The sequence below is a fragment of the Hypanus sabinus genome, chromosome 23 (assembly GCF_030144855.1).
Source record: "Hypanus sabinus isolate sHypSab1 chromosome 23, sHypSab1.hap1, whole genome shotgun sequence".
Taxonomy (NCBI): Eukaryota; Metazoa; Chordata; class Chondrichthyes; order Myliobatiformes; family Dasyatidae; genus Hypanus; species Hypanus sabinus.
In genome coordinates this window covers 63,155,454-63,172,159 of record NC_082728.1, presented here as the reverse complement: position 1 = coordinate 63,172,159, position 16,706 = coordinate 63,155,454, and the positions used below count along the sequence as shown (strand labels likewise).

General features: G+C 42.4%; 1 protein-coding gene across 1 annotated transcript in view; it reads right to left on the bottom strand.

Moving 5' to 3' along the window:
• mycbpap (mycbp associated protein) overlaps nucleotides 1-16,706 on the bottom strand; it is a 399,570-nt gene that overhangs the window by 254,698 nt on the left and 128,166 nt on the right. The window contains exons 11-13 of the mRNA XM_059949031.1: nucleotides 14,998-15,190; nucleotides 10,859-11,046; nucleotides 6,195-6,341 (exon numbers count right to left, since the gene is read on the bottom strand). Of these exons, the coding sequence (XP_059805014.1) occupies nucleotides 6,195-6,341; nucleotides 10,859-11,046; nucleotides 14,998-15,190 (528 nt within the window). The remainder of the gene's footprint in view (nucleotides 1-6,194; nucleotides 6,342-10,858; nucleotides 11,047-14,997; nucleotides 15,191-16,706) is intronic.

The following is a 16,706-nucleotide window of genomic DNA, read 5'->3' as shown; positions in this document are numbered from 1 at the left end:
CCTCTGCTCCTTCGGGAACATTGTAGATTCTGATATTTTTCCGCTGTGATCTTCCCTCCAGGTCAAGCAGTTTACCTTCTTGGTGATGTAATATTTTTATTGTCTTACTCAGTATCCATTCCACGTTTTGAACGCGATCTTCCACCTTCTCAATGCGAGTCTCTGCCACCGCTATTTTTTGATTGATGCTGGTGAGCTCTGCCTTAGAATCACGGAGCTGTTGCTTTATTTCTTTCTGGACCTCCATTATTTCTTTCAGGATTTTGAAGATATTCGCCGCTTCGCCTGAATGAGGCCCAGTGACCGCCTCACTAGCACGCGGTCGGGTAGGAGAGCCGCTCGCTGCACTCCTCTCGGACGCAGGCTCCACAGTGTCGCTTTTTAAAATTTCCATTATTTTTCACCATTCTTGCCCCTCTTTTCAGTTCAATTATTTTTCATAAAATATTATATTTGATGGGAAAACGGGGCTTAATATGCGTTTTTCCGGAGGAGCTAATGACTTCAGCTGCCATTGTCGACGATGACGTCACCAGAACCACCCAACCCTTTCAATTCTGGGACAATTTTTGTGAACCTCCTCTGGATTCTCTCCAATGCCAACACATCCTTTATTAGATAAGGGATGTTGCTGTCACAATACATCGTCTTGTGTAAATTTTACCTGAAGGACTGTTGACCTGGAATAATTCTGCTCTGGGTTCTAATCTGCAACCATCCTTTCATTTACTTAAACTTTTCTGGCCTTTTGAACCATGGTGCCCAGCAATCCCCTGATTTAGTCCTAGCCTAATCACAGGACAGTTTACAATGACCAACTAACCTACCAACCAGTATGCCTTTGGACTGTGGAAGGAAACTGGAGCACCTGGAGAAAACACATGCTGTCATAGGGAGAACATATAAACTCCTTGCAGAGGTGGGAGTTGAATCCGGGTATCCCGTACAGTACTCTGTTTTGCTAACCACTATGCTACTGTGATGCCACTTTCAAGGAATTATGGATCTGTATTTCCAGGTCTCTCTGCTCCATCATGCTCCTCAGTGCTCAAATACTAACTGTGTAAGACCTACCCTGGTTGGTTCTACCAAAGTGCAACACCTCACTTTTTTGCATTAAATTCCACCTGCCATTTTTCAGCTCATTTTCCTAGTTGGTCAAGATCCTGCCGCAAGCTTTGATGGTCTTTTTTTTTACTGTCTAACACACTCTCAATATTGGTGTCACCTGCAAATTTTCTGATTCAGTGATGTTTCATAAGGTTCCCCATGGTAGGCTCCTACAGAAAATTAGGAGCCATTGGGAGCAGGGAAACTTGGCTGAGTGGATCCAGAATTGGCTTGCCCATGGAAAGCAGAGGGCAAGCCCATAATAGCAAACTCAGGCCATTCAGCCCATCGAGTTTTCTCCACCATTTCATCATAGCTGATCCATTTTCCTCAACCCCATTCTCCTGCCTTCTTCTTGTATCCTTTTACACCCTGATAAATCAAGAACCTATCAACCGCCTCCCTAATTACACCCAATGACCTGGTCTCCACAGATGCCTGCAGCAACAAATTCCACAGAATCAACATGCTCTGGCCACAGAAATTCCTCCTCATCTTCATTCTATTCTGAGACTATGACCTCCGATTCTAGAAATACCCACTATAAGAACCATCCTTTCCATACCCTCTCTGGCCTTTCATCGTTTGTTAAGTTTCAATGAGATTCCACCCCCCCCCCCCCCACACCTCATTCTTCTAAATTCTGAGTATAGGTGCTCCTTGTAATGATAACACTTTCATTTCTGGAATCATTCTCGTGAATCTCCTCTGAACCCCCTCAGCTGTTATCACATCCTTTCTTAGATAAAGAACCCAAAACTACTCACAATACACCAAGTTAGGCCTAACTAGTGCCTTGTAAAGCCTCAGCATTAATCTTGATTTTATATTCTAGTTAAATGAATGCTAATATTGCATTTGCCTTTGTCATAACCAACTTAACCCACAAGTTAACCTTCAGGGAATCCTGCATGATGACTCCCAAGTTTTGAACTTTGGATTTTTGAATTTTCTCCCTATTTAGAAAGTAGTCTATGCTTTTATTCCTTCTACCAAAGTGCATTGACCATACATTTCTCAGCACCGTTTTCCACCTGCCACTTCTTTGCCCATTTTTCTAACTTGTCTAGTTCTTCTTCAGCCTCCCTGCTTCCTCCACACTACCTGTCTCTCCACCTATCTTCATTTCATCTGCAAACCTGGCCCACAAAGCTATCAATGCTGTCATCCAGACACTGATATACAATATAAAAAGCAGTCAGAACACTGACCCCAGTGGAACATGACTAATCACTGGCAGCCAAACAGAAAAGGCTCCCTTTATTCCCAGTCTTTGCCTCCTGTCAATAAGCCAATGCTTTACACATGCTAGTATCTTTCCTGTAATACCACAGGTTCTTAGCTTGCTATGTGGCATCATCTCAAAGGCCTTATGAAAAAATAAGTACACAACATCCACTGATTCTCCTTTGTCTACCCTGCTTGTTATTTCCTCTAAGAATTCCAACAGGTTAGTTAGGCACCATTTCCCCTTGTGGAAACCATGCTGACTTTGGCCCATTTTATCATATGCCTTCAAGTACCTCAAACTCATCCTTAATTCTCTGCTTAATTAACACCTTCCTAACTACTGAGGTCATGCTAACTGGCCTATAATTTCCTTTCTCCCTTCTTGAAGAGTGGCGTGACATTTGTAATTTTCCAGTCCTCTGGAACCATGCCAGAATCTATTAATTCTTGAAAGATCATTACTAATGCCTCCATAATTTCTTCAGCTATCTCTCAGATTTATCTATCCTCAGACCTTTCAACTTCCCAAGCACTGCATTCATTTTTGCCCTTTCACACTCTTGAACTTCTGGCATATTGCTGGTGTCTTACATGGTGAAGACTGACACAAAGTACTTATCAGTTCATCCACCATTTTCCTGTCCCCATTACTAGCTCTCCAAAGTCATTTTCCAGTGGTCCAATATCTACCCTCACCTCTCTTTTACTCTAATATATCTGATAATCATTTTGGTACTTTCTAATATTATTGGCTAGCTTACCTTCATAATTCAACTCTTCCCTTCGTATGGCTTTTATAGTTGCCTTCTGTCAGGTTTTTAAAAGCTTCCCAAACCTCTATCTTCCTACTAATTTTTGCTATATGTATTTTGATTCTATGCTTTCTTTGAGTTGTCAGCCATGATGCCTCATCCTCCCTTTAGAATACTCCACTAGTCTTTGGGATGTATCTATCCTGTGACTTCCAAATTGCTCCCAAAACTCCAGCCGATGTTGTTCTGTCGTCATCCTTGCTAGTGTCCCCTTCCAAGTAACTTTGGTCAACTCCCCCCTCATCCCTTTTTAATTCCCTTTACTCCACTGTAATACTGACATCTGATTTTTAGCTTCTCCCCCTCAAATTGTAGGGTGAATTCTATCATATGATGATCACTGGCTCCTTTACCTTGAACTCCCTAATCAAATCCGGTTCATTATTCAATACCCAATTCAGAATAGCTGATCCCCTTATGTCCCCAGCTACTCTCAAAAGCCATCTCATAGCCATTCTACAAGTACTCCCTCAGGATCCAGCACCAACCTGATTTTTGCCAATTCACCTGAATATTGAAATCCCCCATGACTATCATAACATTGCCCTTTTGACATGCATTTTCTATCTCACATTTTAATTTGTAGCCCACATCCTGGCTACTGTTCAGATGTCTCTATATAACTCCCCAAGTAGGTGGAGTGTATCCTGCCTGGGGCTTGGTGACCAGTAGTGTTCCATAGGGATCTGTTCTGGGATCCCCTCTTTGTAATTTTGATAAATGACAAAGTTTACAGAAAACATTAAGGCTGGTGGAGCTGTGGTAAGTTAATGGCAGGATTATAACCATATAACAATTACAGCACAGAAACAGGTAATCTCGGCCCTTCTAGTCCATGCTGAATGCTTACTCTCACCTAGTTCCACCTACCCACACTCAGCCCATAACCCTCCATTCCCTTCCTGTCCATATACCTATCCAATTTTTTTTTAAATGACGAAATTGAACCTGCCTCTACCACTTCTACTGGAAGCTCTTTCCACACAGCTACCACTCTCTGAGTAAAGAAGTTCCCCCTCGAGTTACCTCTAAACTTTTGCCCTTTAACTCTCCTCATGTCCTCTTATTCTTGGCAGTGTGGAGGAACAAAGAGATCTTGATGTCCGTCGATCCCTCAAAGTTGCCGCACAAGTTGATAGGGTTGTCACGAAGGCATTTGGTATGTTGGCCTTTGTTAGTCTGGGGATTGAGTTCAAGAGCCGAGGTAATGTTGCAGCTCTATAAAGCCCTGGCTAAAACACATTTGGAATATTATGTTCAGTTCTCGTTGCCTCCACTATAGGGAGGTTGTGGAAGCTTTAGAGAGGTTGCAGAGGAGATTTACCTGGACTAGAGGGTATGTCTTCTGAAGATGGGTTAAGTGAGCGAGGGCTTCTCTCTTTGGAATGTAAGAGGAATAGAGGGGACTTGATTGAGGTGTACAAAACGATAAGAGGCATTAATAGAGTGGACAGCCAGAAACAAGGGGTCATAACGATGATGGCCATTTGATAGAGGTGTACAAAAATAGAGGCATATAGATAAGGTAGATGCATTCAGGCTTCTTCCGCTGATGTTGTGTGATACTAGAACTAGAGGACGTGGGATAAGTATAAGTGAAATATTTACGGGGAACCTGAGGAGGATCAACATCAATCAGAGTGGTACAAGTGTGGAATCAGCTTCCAGCAAAAGTTGTGGATGTGGGTTCAAGTGCAAATTTTAAGAGAAGTTTGAATAAGTACATGGGTGGGAAGGGTGTCCAGGTGCAGGTTGCTGGGACTGGGCAGAATAACAGTTCAGCATGGGTTAGATGGGCAGAGGCCTGTCCCTGTGTTGTAGTGCTCTGAGTTTCATCTGTCCATGACAGCATATTAGCTATTAGAAAATGCTGGAAAGAGCTGCCAAGGCAGCAATCTGCTTAGAAATGTGGGTGCATTGTGCCGACATTTGCTGGAAGGCACTATTCGCATTCAGCCACGGTAACTGATGAAGGTCCTGGACCATCGGGCAGCACTGGTAAATTCAAAAGGCTGACCTGTGAGACCAGTTCTGCTGCAATGGAAGAGGTTGCCTCCTGGATCCAATGGCAAGATCTCACTGACTGCAAAGTGAGAACAGGACTGAGGCAGCAAAGGGTTTAAAGAGGATTAGATTGAAGAGGTTGCCTCCTGGATCCAATGGCAAGATCTCACTGACTGCAAAGTGAGAACAGGACTGAGGCAGCAAAGGGTTTAAAGAGGATTAGATTGAAGAGGTTGCCTCCTGGATCCAATGGCAAGATCTCACTGACTGCAAAGTGAGAACAGGACTGAGGCAGCAAAGGGTTTAAAGAGGATTAGATTGAAGAGGTTGCCTCCTGGATCCAATGGCAAGATCTCACTGACTGCAAAGTGAGAACAGGACTGAGGCAGCAAAGGGTTTAAAGAGGATTAGATTAGTGCTTTAATGCTTTTGGTTAAATGTATCTAACATTTTAAAAATCTCAAATTTTAAGTACTTCAATATTAATAGTTTTTTTAAATGACTGAATGTTAGAGTCACTTCAAAGACTATAAATATCTTGTACCTTTCACAGTTGGCAAAACATCAGCTGCAGTCTGATTTGCTGAAGGAGATCAGGATGATGCCACTTTGGGCCCAGTCACACCTGGACCATGCCAGTGAAACGCAGCATGCAAGGGCCACATCATAACATCTCCACATCTGGCCTGGGTATTGTCGCTGTTACACTTTATTCTGCATTGTTATTATTTTACCTTAACGCACTGTGTAATGTATTGATCTGTTTGAACAGTATGAAAGACAAGCTTTACACTATACCTCAATATATGTGACAATAATAAACAAATTTCATTTCCATTTCCAGGTAAGTGCAGTTTTGGAGGGGGGGTGCAGGGGCAGACTTGTTTTTAAAAATCTTATGATTCCCGATAGTTTGTGCTGGTTCTTCTGAATATCCTTTATTTATAACTGGAAGTTTCTGTACTCACAAGTCAAGAAACTTAAATCCTGCTTATCCTGAATCCATTGATTTTCATTTTTCGCCTAACAAATTCTTACCTTGGGGTTCTTTTTCTTAAATATTTCTTCTTCGGTGAGTGAAATTCCAAGGGGAGATTGGGAACGCTGTGGCGTGTGCACACCGGCTACCACCTCATCAAGGAGATGTTCAACAATGGCTATCTTCTCCTTCTTTTCAAGTTCTTGCTGAAGCATTCGAAGCATAGCATTAGATTCAAAGTGGCTGGGGAACCATCTTGAGGGATGGAATACCCACCCACCTTTGACTAACTAGCAATTCATGATCATATAAAAACTAGCAAAGCAAGTGTTTCATAATTGAAAAACTTAATTTAACGTAACAAGACATATGTTCTATAATTTAAAAAATACTGATTTTCAAAAACATTAATCTCCAAGTAAGGTTATTCAACAGCTTCACATATTTTGTGTAACTTTTATGTCAAATATTAATGTGGTCGTCCCAATGATATGTTTCATAGAACACAGAGCCCTTCGCCCACAATGATGTGCTGACCTATATAAAATTACTCAATTGGACCAAAAGGAAGCATGAGACTACTCTAGCAGAGTAGGTGAAGGATAATCCCAAGGGCTTCTTAGTTATATAGAACAAAACCATAGAACATTACAGCACAGAAACAGACCTTTTGGCCCTTCTTGGCTGTGCCGAACCATTTTTCTGCCTAGTCCCACTGACATGCACCAGGCCCATATCCTTCCATACAACTCTCATCTTTGTACCTGTCCAAATGAAGAAGCCCCCCCAATGTTCCCTTTAAATTTTTCCCCCTTCACCCTAACTCACGTCCTCTAGTTTTTTACTCCCCTAGCCTCAGTGGAAAAAGCCTGCTTGCATTCACTCTATCTATACCCATCATAATTTTATATACCTCTATCAAGTCTCCCCTCATTCTTCAACGCTCCAGGGAATAAAGTCCTAATCTATTCAACCTTTCTCAGTAACTCAGTTTCTCAAGTCCCGGCAACATCCTTGTAAACCTTCTCTGCACTCTTTCAACCTTATTAATATCCTTCCTGTAATTCAGTGACCAAAACTGCACATAATACTCCAAATTTGGCCTCACCAATGACTTACACAACCTCACTATAACATTCCAACTCTTATACTCAATACTTTGATTTATAAAGGCCAATGTACCAAAAGCTCTCTTTACTACCCTATCTACCTGTGACGCCACTTTTAGGGAATTTTTTTAAATCTGTATTCCTCGATCCCTCTGTTCTATTGCATTCCTCAGTGCTCTACCATTTACCTTGCATGTTCTACCTTGGTTTTTCCTTCCAAAGTGTAATACCTCACACTTGTCTGTATTAAGCTCCATCTGCCATTTTTCAGCCCATTTTTCCAGCTGGTCCAGATCCCTCTGCAAGTTTTGAAAACCTTCCTCACTGTCCACTACACCTCTAATCTTTGTATTTTGAGCAAAAGTTTAGTAAGAAATAAGATTGATCCTCTTGAAGATCAGTGTGGCCATCTATGCATGGAGCTGAAAGAGATGTGGGGATCTTAAACATATTTTTTGCATTTGTATTTACTTGCGGGATGGACAGTCCAGAGAACCAAGACAAAACACCAGCAATATACAGAGCAGAAGGAGTTTGCTGTCTTGAGGCAAATTAGGGTGAATAATACCTCGAGATTTGACAAGGTGCTCCCTTGGACCTTGTGGGAGATAAGTACAGAAATTGCAGGGTCCCTAGCAGAGGTACTTAAAACATCCTTGCCCACGGGTGAGATGCCAGAGGACTGGAGGATGGCTAATGTGGTTCTTTAAGAAAGGCTCTAAGAATTAAGCCTTTACAGGCTGGTGAACTTGATGTCAGTAGTGAATAAGTTCTTGGAAGTATTTGAATAGACAGGGTCTGATTAGGGATAGTCAACTTGGCTTTGTATGTAGAAATCTCATGTCTAACCGGTCTTGCAGAGTTTTTCAAGGAGGCTGATGAAGGAAAGCCAGTGGCTATTGTCTACATGGACTTTCGCAAGTCCATTGAGATCCTGCAAGGAAGCACAGCCAAGAAGGTTCATTTGCTTGGCCTTCAGGATGAGGCTGTAAATTGGACTCAACATTGCCTTCATGGGAGAAGCCAGAGAGTGGTTATAGATTGTTGCCTCTTTGACCAGAGGCCTGTGACTAGTGGAGTGCTACAGGGATCTGTTGCTGTTTGTCATCTACACTAGGTGGCCACTTTTCTAGGTACACTTGCTCTTTAATGCAAAATTCTAATTGCCCAATCATGTGGCAGTAATACAATGCATAAAAGCTTACAGAGATGGTCAGGAAGTTCAGGCCAAACATCAGAATGGTGACGAAATAACTTTAACTGTAGAATGATTGCTGGTGGGATGGTGTGAGTACCTCAGAATCTGTTGACCCTCTGGGATATTCACACAACAGTCTCGAAAGTTTACAGAGAATGGAGTGAAAAACAAAAATATCCAGTGAGCAGCACTTCTGTGGGTGAAAATGTCTTTTACATGAGAGGTCAGAGGAGAATGGCCAGACTGGTTCAAGCTGATAGGAAGGTGATAGTAATTCAAATAACCACGATACACAGCAGTGAGCAGAAAAGCACGTCTGAATGCTCAACATACTGACCCTTGAAGTGGATGGGTTACAGCAGTAGGAGACCGTGAACTCAGTGGTCACCGAGAGTGTCTCAATGAGAATGTGGTAAAATGCAACAGCAAATTTGTGGACATCAGGATATCAAAGCTTGCAGTGGGATGTGGGCCAGCTTGATCAAATGGGCTGAGCAGAGTGGGAGACAGGATTTAAAGAAGACAAATGTGAGATGTTGCACTTTGGGAGGACAAACCAGGGTCGGGCTTGCACAGTGAACAGTAGGGCACTGAGAAGTGTGATAGAACAGAGGGATCTGGGAATAATGCATTTGTTCTTTCTAGGATGCAGGGGAAATAGTCCTATAACTGGGGAAGAATTAAGGAAAGTGATGCAACAGAAGGTAGAACACTCTTGCACCCACATCAATCATGTATGTGAATGTCTGCCTCACCTCGACCGGTTGTTTAGATATCCAGATGGTGTGAGGGGGGAGGAGTAGCCCCAATTTAACAGTCCTTTGTTGTACAAACTTAAACAATGTATGAACGCAATCCTCCAAAGGTGCTTCTAGTGGCAGTAACATTTGAAAAATGAGTTTTAAAAACATTGGAGTTCCTCTTACCCAGTTACATAAAACAGGAGCAGGGTAGACCACTTGGCCCCTCAATCTAGCCCCACCATTCAATATGACCAGGGCTGATCTCCTGAGGAATGAAGGAATGCTGAATCTTTTCAACCATTTATGAACAAGGAGACCCAGGGATTCAAGACAAAAGTTCCCTGAAAGTAGCACAGGTGGATAGTGTAAGGAAGGCATATGGCATGCTTGCCTTCATAAATTGGACATAGAATATAAGAGTTGGGATATTATGTTGCAACTTTACAAAACACTGGCTGTGCTACAACTTGAGTGCAGTTCTGGTTACCATGCCACAGAAAGGATGTGCTTGAATTGGAGGGAGTGCAGAAGTGATTCAGCAGTATGTTGTCCAGACTGGACGACTGGTTATTGCGACAGCTTGGAGGCTGGGCCTGTTTTCCCTTGAGTGAAGGAGGCTTAATGGTGACAGAGTCGATTTCAAAAACAAGATGACACAGATTTTTGGGATAAGAGGTACGCAATTTAAAGAGACTCTTGAAGGTAAATATATATACAGAGTAGTTTAAAATCTGGAATGTGCTGAAGAAGGTGGTAATATCAAACAGAAACACTATGAAGCATTTAGACAGACAGACCTGTAGGTAATGCATACAGGGATACACTTCTAATGCAGGCAAATAGGTTTAACGTAGATAGGCAATAAGATTGAACATGGTGGGGTTCAAAGGCTCATTTATTATCAAAGTACGTATGCACTATAGAATTTTGAGATTCTTCTTCTCCATATAGCCATGAAACAAAGAAAACCCATGTGTTCAAAGAGAAACAGCAAACACACCCCCTGCACAAAAAATGGCAACATGATCAACTGCCCCAATCCCCCTCCCCCCACAAAAATGCAGCAAGAATAGTGCCCCCTAAACCCTGCTCTCCCTCACAAAATGAAACAAGAATATCAGCCCCTTAAACCACCCCCCCATTCCTGCATGAAATATAACAAGGATATCAGTTCCCAAACATCTCTTCCCCACACAAAAAACTAACTAAAACACAACAAGAACATCAACCCCCTCCCACCCCAAACCTCCTGCACAAAAACACCGTAAGAATATCAACACAATTAAGACCTGGTGACTCTATAATACACCAGTCACACAAAGGGCAATTTAAGTTGGTCATTTCTGTCCCAGCTATCTTTGGAAGTGGGAGAAAATCAGCTTTGAATTTGCAGGGAGCTTGGGTAAACAACACACAGAGCCCGAGGGCAGAATCAAACTTGGGTCCTTGGTGCTGTGAGGTGGCGGTGTCACATCTTTCATGTTGGTTACTTGTTGATGAAGTACCATGACCTAGTAAGTTGCATCAAGTTAATGATAACAGTTCACTGGCTGTTAGACCTTCAGATGACCTGAGAGTACAAGTGGTTGGCGAATGCAATTTCTTTCTGACTTCAGTACTTTAATACTTTATCACACAACCAGCAGCCAGTGAATTTCCAGCATATTACTGACCTGTAACTGTTGTCGTGCTCCTTCATTCCTGTCTGCAAAGACAGCCACACCCCACAGTGCCACCTGTAAAGATGCCCCTGCCAACAGCACTGGGTGGGTACAGAACTCCCAGAGATCAGTGAAGATCCCAGCATTTGGTGATTTAAAGATGAATGGCAAGTTAATAGTCTCTCCAGGAAGAATAATTCCTTAGAAAAGAGAAAAGCATACAGAAGTAATCAGGAATTGTGCAATTTGAATCAACAAGTTTCAATTAATTGGCAAAATATTTGCAACCTGATAAGTGCTGTATTTTGGGAGGTGCTTTAGGGATAGGACAATGAATGGCAGAGCCTCGGGAGTATTTGGGAATTGTGATCAGTGGGTCATTGGAATGTGGGAGGAAGCCAGAGTGCCTTAAGAGACCCAAAGAGAATGTAGAAACTCCACAGAGGCAGTACCTGAACTCAGGATTACAGCCAGTCCACTGGGACAGCAGTTCTAATAGATCTTAGTTAAGGGGAAAGACTGGATAGGTTGTGTTTATTTTTCTTGAAGCAAAGGCGGCTTGGAGATAAACTAGTAGATGTGTTTAAAGACAGTTATAACTTTTTTCTCCACAGGTACCAATAAGCAGAATGCACATAGGATTTGATAATATTTTGAAGGAATTTGAGACAGTGGCTAAAATATGAAAAGCTTTGTCTAAAAGAATGGTGGAGGCAGGTAATCTCACAACATTAAAGAAGTATTTAGATGTGCATTTGGCTCACCAGTGCAGAGAAAGTTACAGACCAAATTCTGGTAAATGGATATAGTATAAATAGCATTTGATGGCTGGCAGTGATATGGTGGGCCAAGGATCTGTGTTTGTGTTGTATAGGTCTGTAACTCTAAAAGGAAATCTTCCATGGTATAACCATATAACATATAACCATATAACAATCACAGCACAGAAACAGGCCATCTCGGCCCTCTTAGTCCGTGCCAAACTCTTAATCTCACCTAGTCCCACACTCAGCCCATAACCCTCCACTCCTTTCCTGTCCATATACCTATCCAATTTTACCTTAAATGACACAACTGAACTGGCCTCTACTACTCCTACAGGAAGCTCATTCCACACAGCTATCACTCTCTGAGTAAAGAAATACCCCCTCGTGTTTCCCTTAAACTTCTGCCCCCTAACTCTCAAATCATGTCCTCTCGTTTGAATCTCCCCTACTCTCAATGGAAACAGCCTATTCACGTCAACTCTATCTATCCCTCTCAAAGTTTTAAATACCTCGATCAAATCCCCCCTCAACCTTCTACGCTCCAATGAATAGAGACCTAACTTGTTCAACATTTCTCTGTAACTTATGTGCTGAAACCCAGGTAACATCCTAGTAAATCGTCTCTGCACTCTCTCTAATTTATTGATATCTTTCCTATAATTCGGTGACCAGAACTGCACACAATATTCCAAATTTGGCCCTACCAATGCCTTGTACTCAATGCTTTGATTTATAAAGGCCAGCGTTCCAAAAGCCTTCTTCACCACCCTATCTACATGAGACTCCACCTTCAGGGAACTATGCACTGTTATTCCTAGATCTCTCTGTTCCTCTGCATTCCTCAATGCCCTACCATTTACCCTGTATGTTCTATTTGGATTATTCCTGCCAAAATGTAGAACCTCACACTTCTCAGCATTAAACTCCATCTGCCAACGTTCAGCCCATTCTTCTAACCGGCATAAATCTTCCTGCAAGCTTTGAAAACCCACCTCATTATCCACAACACCTCCTACCTTAGTATCATCAGCAAACCTACTAATCCAATTTACCACCCCAACATCCAGATCATTTATGTATATTACAAACAACATTGGGCCCAAAACAGAGCCCTGAGGCACCCCGCTAGTCACCGGCCTCCATCCCGATAAACAATTATCCACCACTACTCTCTGGCATCTCCCATCTAGCCACTGTTAAATCCATTTTATTACTCCAGCATTAATACCTAACGACTGAACCTTCTTAACTAACCTTCCATATGGAACTTTGTCAAAGGCTTTGCTGAAGTCCATATAGACTACATCCACTGCCTTACCCTCGTCAACATTCCTCGTAACTTCTTCAAAAAATTCAGTAAGGTTTGTCAAACATGACCTTCCACGCACAAATCCAGGCTGGCTACTCCTAATCAGATCCCGTCTATCCAGATAATTATTAATACTAGCTCTAAGAATACTTTCCATTAACTTACCCACCACTGATGTCAAACTGACAGGGCTATAATTGCTAGGCTTACTTCTAGAACCCTTTTTAAACAATGGAACCACATGAGCAATACGCCAATCCTCCAGCACAATCCCCGTTTCTAATGACATCTTAAAGATCTCCGTCAGAGCTCCTGCTATTTCTACACAAACTTCCCTCAAGGTCCTGGGGAATATCCTGCCAGGACCCGGAGATTTATCCACTTTTAAATTTCTTAAAAGCGCCAGTACTTCCACCTCTTTAATTGTCATAGGTTCCATGACTTCCTTACTTGTTTCCCACACCTTACACAATTCAATATCCTTCTCCTTAGTGAATACCGAAGAGAAGAAATCGTTCAAAATCTCTCCCATCTCCCTCTGCTCCACACATAGCTGACCACTCTGATTCTCTAAGGGGCCAATTTTATCCCTCACTATCCTCTTGCTTTTAATATCACTGTAGAAACCTTTCGGATTTACTTTCACTTTATTTGCCAAACCAACCTCGTATCTTCTTTTAGCTTTTCTAATCTCTTTCTTAAGATTCCTTTTACATTCTTTATATTCCTCAAGCAATTCCTTTACTCCATGCTGCCTATATCTATTGTAGACATCCCTCTTTTTCCGAACCAAATTTCTAATATCCCTTGAAAACCATGGTGCTTTCAAACCTTTAACCTTTCCTTTCAACCTAACAGGAACATAAAGATTCTGTACCCTCATAATTTCACCCTTAAATGACCTCCATTTCTCTATTACATCCTTCACATAAAACAACTTGACCCAATCCACTCTCTCTAAATCCCTTCACACCTCCTCAAAGTTAGCCTTTCTCCAATCAAAAATCTCAACTCTAGGTCCTGTCCTGTCCTTCTCCATAATTATATTGAAGCTAATGCTATTGTGATCACTGGACCCGAAGTGCTCCCCAGCACATACATCTGTCAGCTGACCTATCGCATTCCCTAACAGGAGATCCAACACTGCCCCATCTCTAGTCGGTACTTCTATGTATTGTTGCAAAAAACTATCCTGCACACATTTCACAAACTCTAAACCATCCAGCCCTTTTACAGAATGAGCTTCCCAGTCTACATGTGGAAAATTAAAATCTCCCACAATCACCACCTTGTGTTTACTACAAATATCTGCTATCTCCTTATACATTTGCTCTTCCAACTCACGCTCCCCATTAGGTGGTCTATAATACACTCCTATCAGTGTTACTACACCTTTCCCATTCCTCAATTCCACCCAAATAGTCTCCCTAGAGGAGCTCTCTAATCTATCCTTCCAAAGCACCGCCATAAGATTTTCTCGGACAAGCAATGCAACACCTCCTCCCCTGGCCCCTCCTACTCTATCACACCTGAAGCAACTAAATCCAGGAATATTTAGTTGCCAATCACACCCTTCCTGCAACCATGTTTCACTAATAGCTACAACATCATAATTCCAGGTATATCCACGCTTTAAGCTCATCCACCTTTCTTACAATGCTCCTAGCATTACAATAGATACATTTAAGATACTCTCCACCTCCTCCTCTCTTTTCATCCCTAACAATGCATTCAAATTTATTATCCTTTTCTTTCTTCTCCCCTACATCTTCGGGCTGAGCGCAACCCTTCTCCATCTCCTGCCTTTCCTCCCTCACACACTGTCTCTTTACTTGCTCTACTGGTAAACTAACCTCCTCTCCCATAGTTTCCTCAAATTGATTCCCGCCCTCCCCCCCATCTTACTAGTTTAAAGTCTGCCCTGTAGCCCTAGCAAACTGGTGGAGATGGTGTGGTGGAGATAAACAGATGATTTTTCTCTATAAAGCTGCCTTAATCACTTCAGCGCAGGTTAGAAACAGAGGACTGAAGCCAGGTACAGATCTGAATCATCATTGGTGATAATCAATGTATACCTGAATTGATATTGAAGTAGAACCGTGGCATCCTAGTGTCACTTGGGGGCTTCACACAATGTTGTGGCTCAGGCAGACGCTTCCACTTATAGTAGATGACAGTAGTCCCATTATTTACCAGCTCCAGACACGAGCTGGCCCTATCACCTGCCATTGCTTCAAATGTGAGTCGCACAATCATACCAATCTCATCCTGGAGAAATAGTAAAACGTGATGGCTGTGTAGCAGAGGATCATACAGCACAGAAATGGATCTGCCCACCATGGCTATGCCAACCATCTCATATTTATCTTTCTAAGCCACTTGCCAACACTTGTTCTTGTACGCCACGATGATTCATGTACCTGACGACATATTTTTAAAGATAGTGAGAGTCTCTATCTCCCCACCCACTCAGGGAGTATGGTCCAGAATCAACCATCTCCGCTTGAAAAGGCAATGCCTCAAGAAATAATCATTCATCATGAAGAGTCCTCACCGTCCAGGACATGCCCTCTTCTCATTTCTACTGTCAGGGAGGAGGTACAGGAGCTGAAAGCATACACTCAATTTTTAGAAACGGTTTCTTCCCCTCCACTATCAGATTTCTGAAGCCCAAAAACCTGTGAACACTACCTTTTTGCTTTGCTCTCTTTAGCACTTTATTTTTTAATATATTCTTGTTGTGATAAATTGTGTATTACATTGTACTGCTGCCACTAAACAATAAACTTCATGACATACTTTAGTGACAATAAAACTCAAGATCAAGATTCAATTTATTATTAAAGAACGGATAAATTATGCAACCTTGATTTGTTTGCTCACAGGTAGCCAGAAAGCAAAAAAAAACCCAAAAGAACCCAATTGAAGAAAAAAAGAATATGAATAAAAATAAAAGACCAATTCTCGATGCATGATTTTTATCTCTTTTCTTTCTCTTGCGTAAACAATTGAGGTGAACAACAAAGCATTCTTAACCAAAATTGAATCCTCAGATCTGAATCCTGGAGCAGCCCGGAGCAGGTCCCAAGCTTCATGTATCAGTTCATTATACTGGAGGGCACGGAACAGAGCAGCCAGGGCAGTCTTCATAGCCTCAGCACCATGGAAATAACCATCGCAGACAGTGAGCAACATCTGCTCTCGTCCTGACCGACACCCTAACTTTCCAGTCTATCTGGGCTGGCACTTAAATTGACAGAACAGCAAGAAGCTCTGCGCCCTGGAGAGAGCAGTGAAGATTGTGGAGAGTGACCGAACTCAGCTCTCACCTCTGATTTGGAACAGCAAAATGTACTTTGCACCCAGCTATTGCAAAGGACTCTGGGCTTAGACTGGCCACCCAGTGACTTGCTCCAGGCCCAGATTCTGTCATCCTGCCTGAAGCCGCTCTCAAGATCTTCAGATTAGCCTGGTGCCCAGATCAATCGAACCCTGCACCTGGGATAGTTGAATGAGCACTGGCCCCTGGTTTCTCCTCCTTTTGGGGCACAGAGTGACCCAGCCTCGCTCCCAGGCCAGAGCTCCCATTGCAACAATCTCAGCTCACTCCCTGAACTCAGCTCAACATCACTCACCCTTCACTGTTGCAGCAATAACGTAACACAAAAAACGTACCTCAGAAAAGGTATTCTTTAGTGATGTTTTAGTTACATTTCTTAGCTTTCTGACTACTAGAAACTGTCACATACATTCGGTAGCACCTTCTGATTCTGTATGGGCTAGA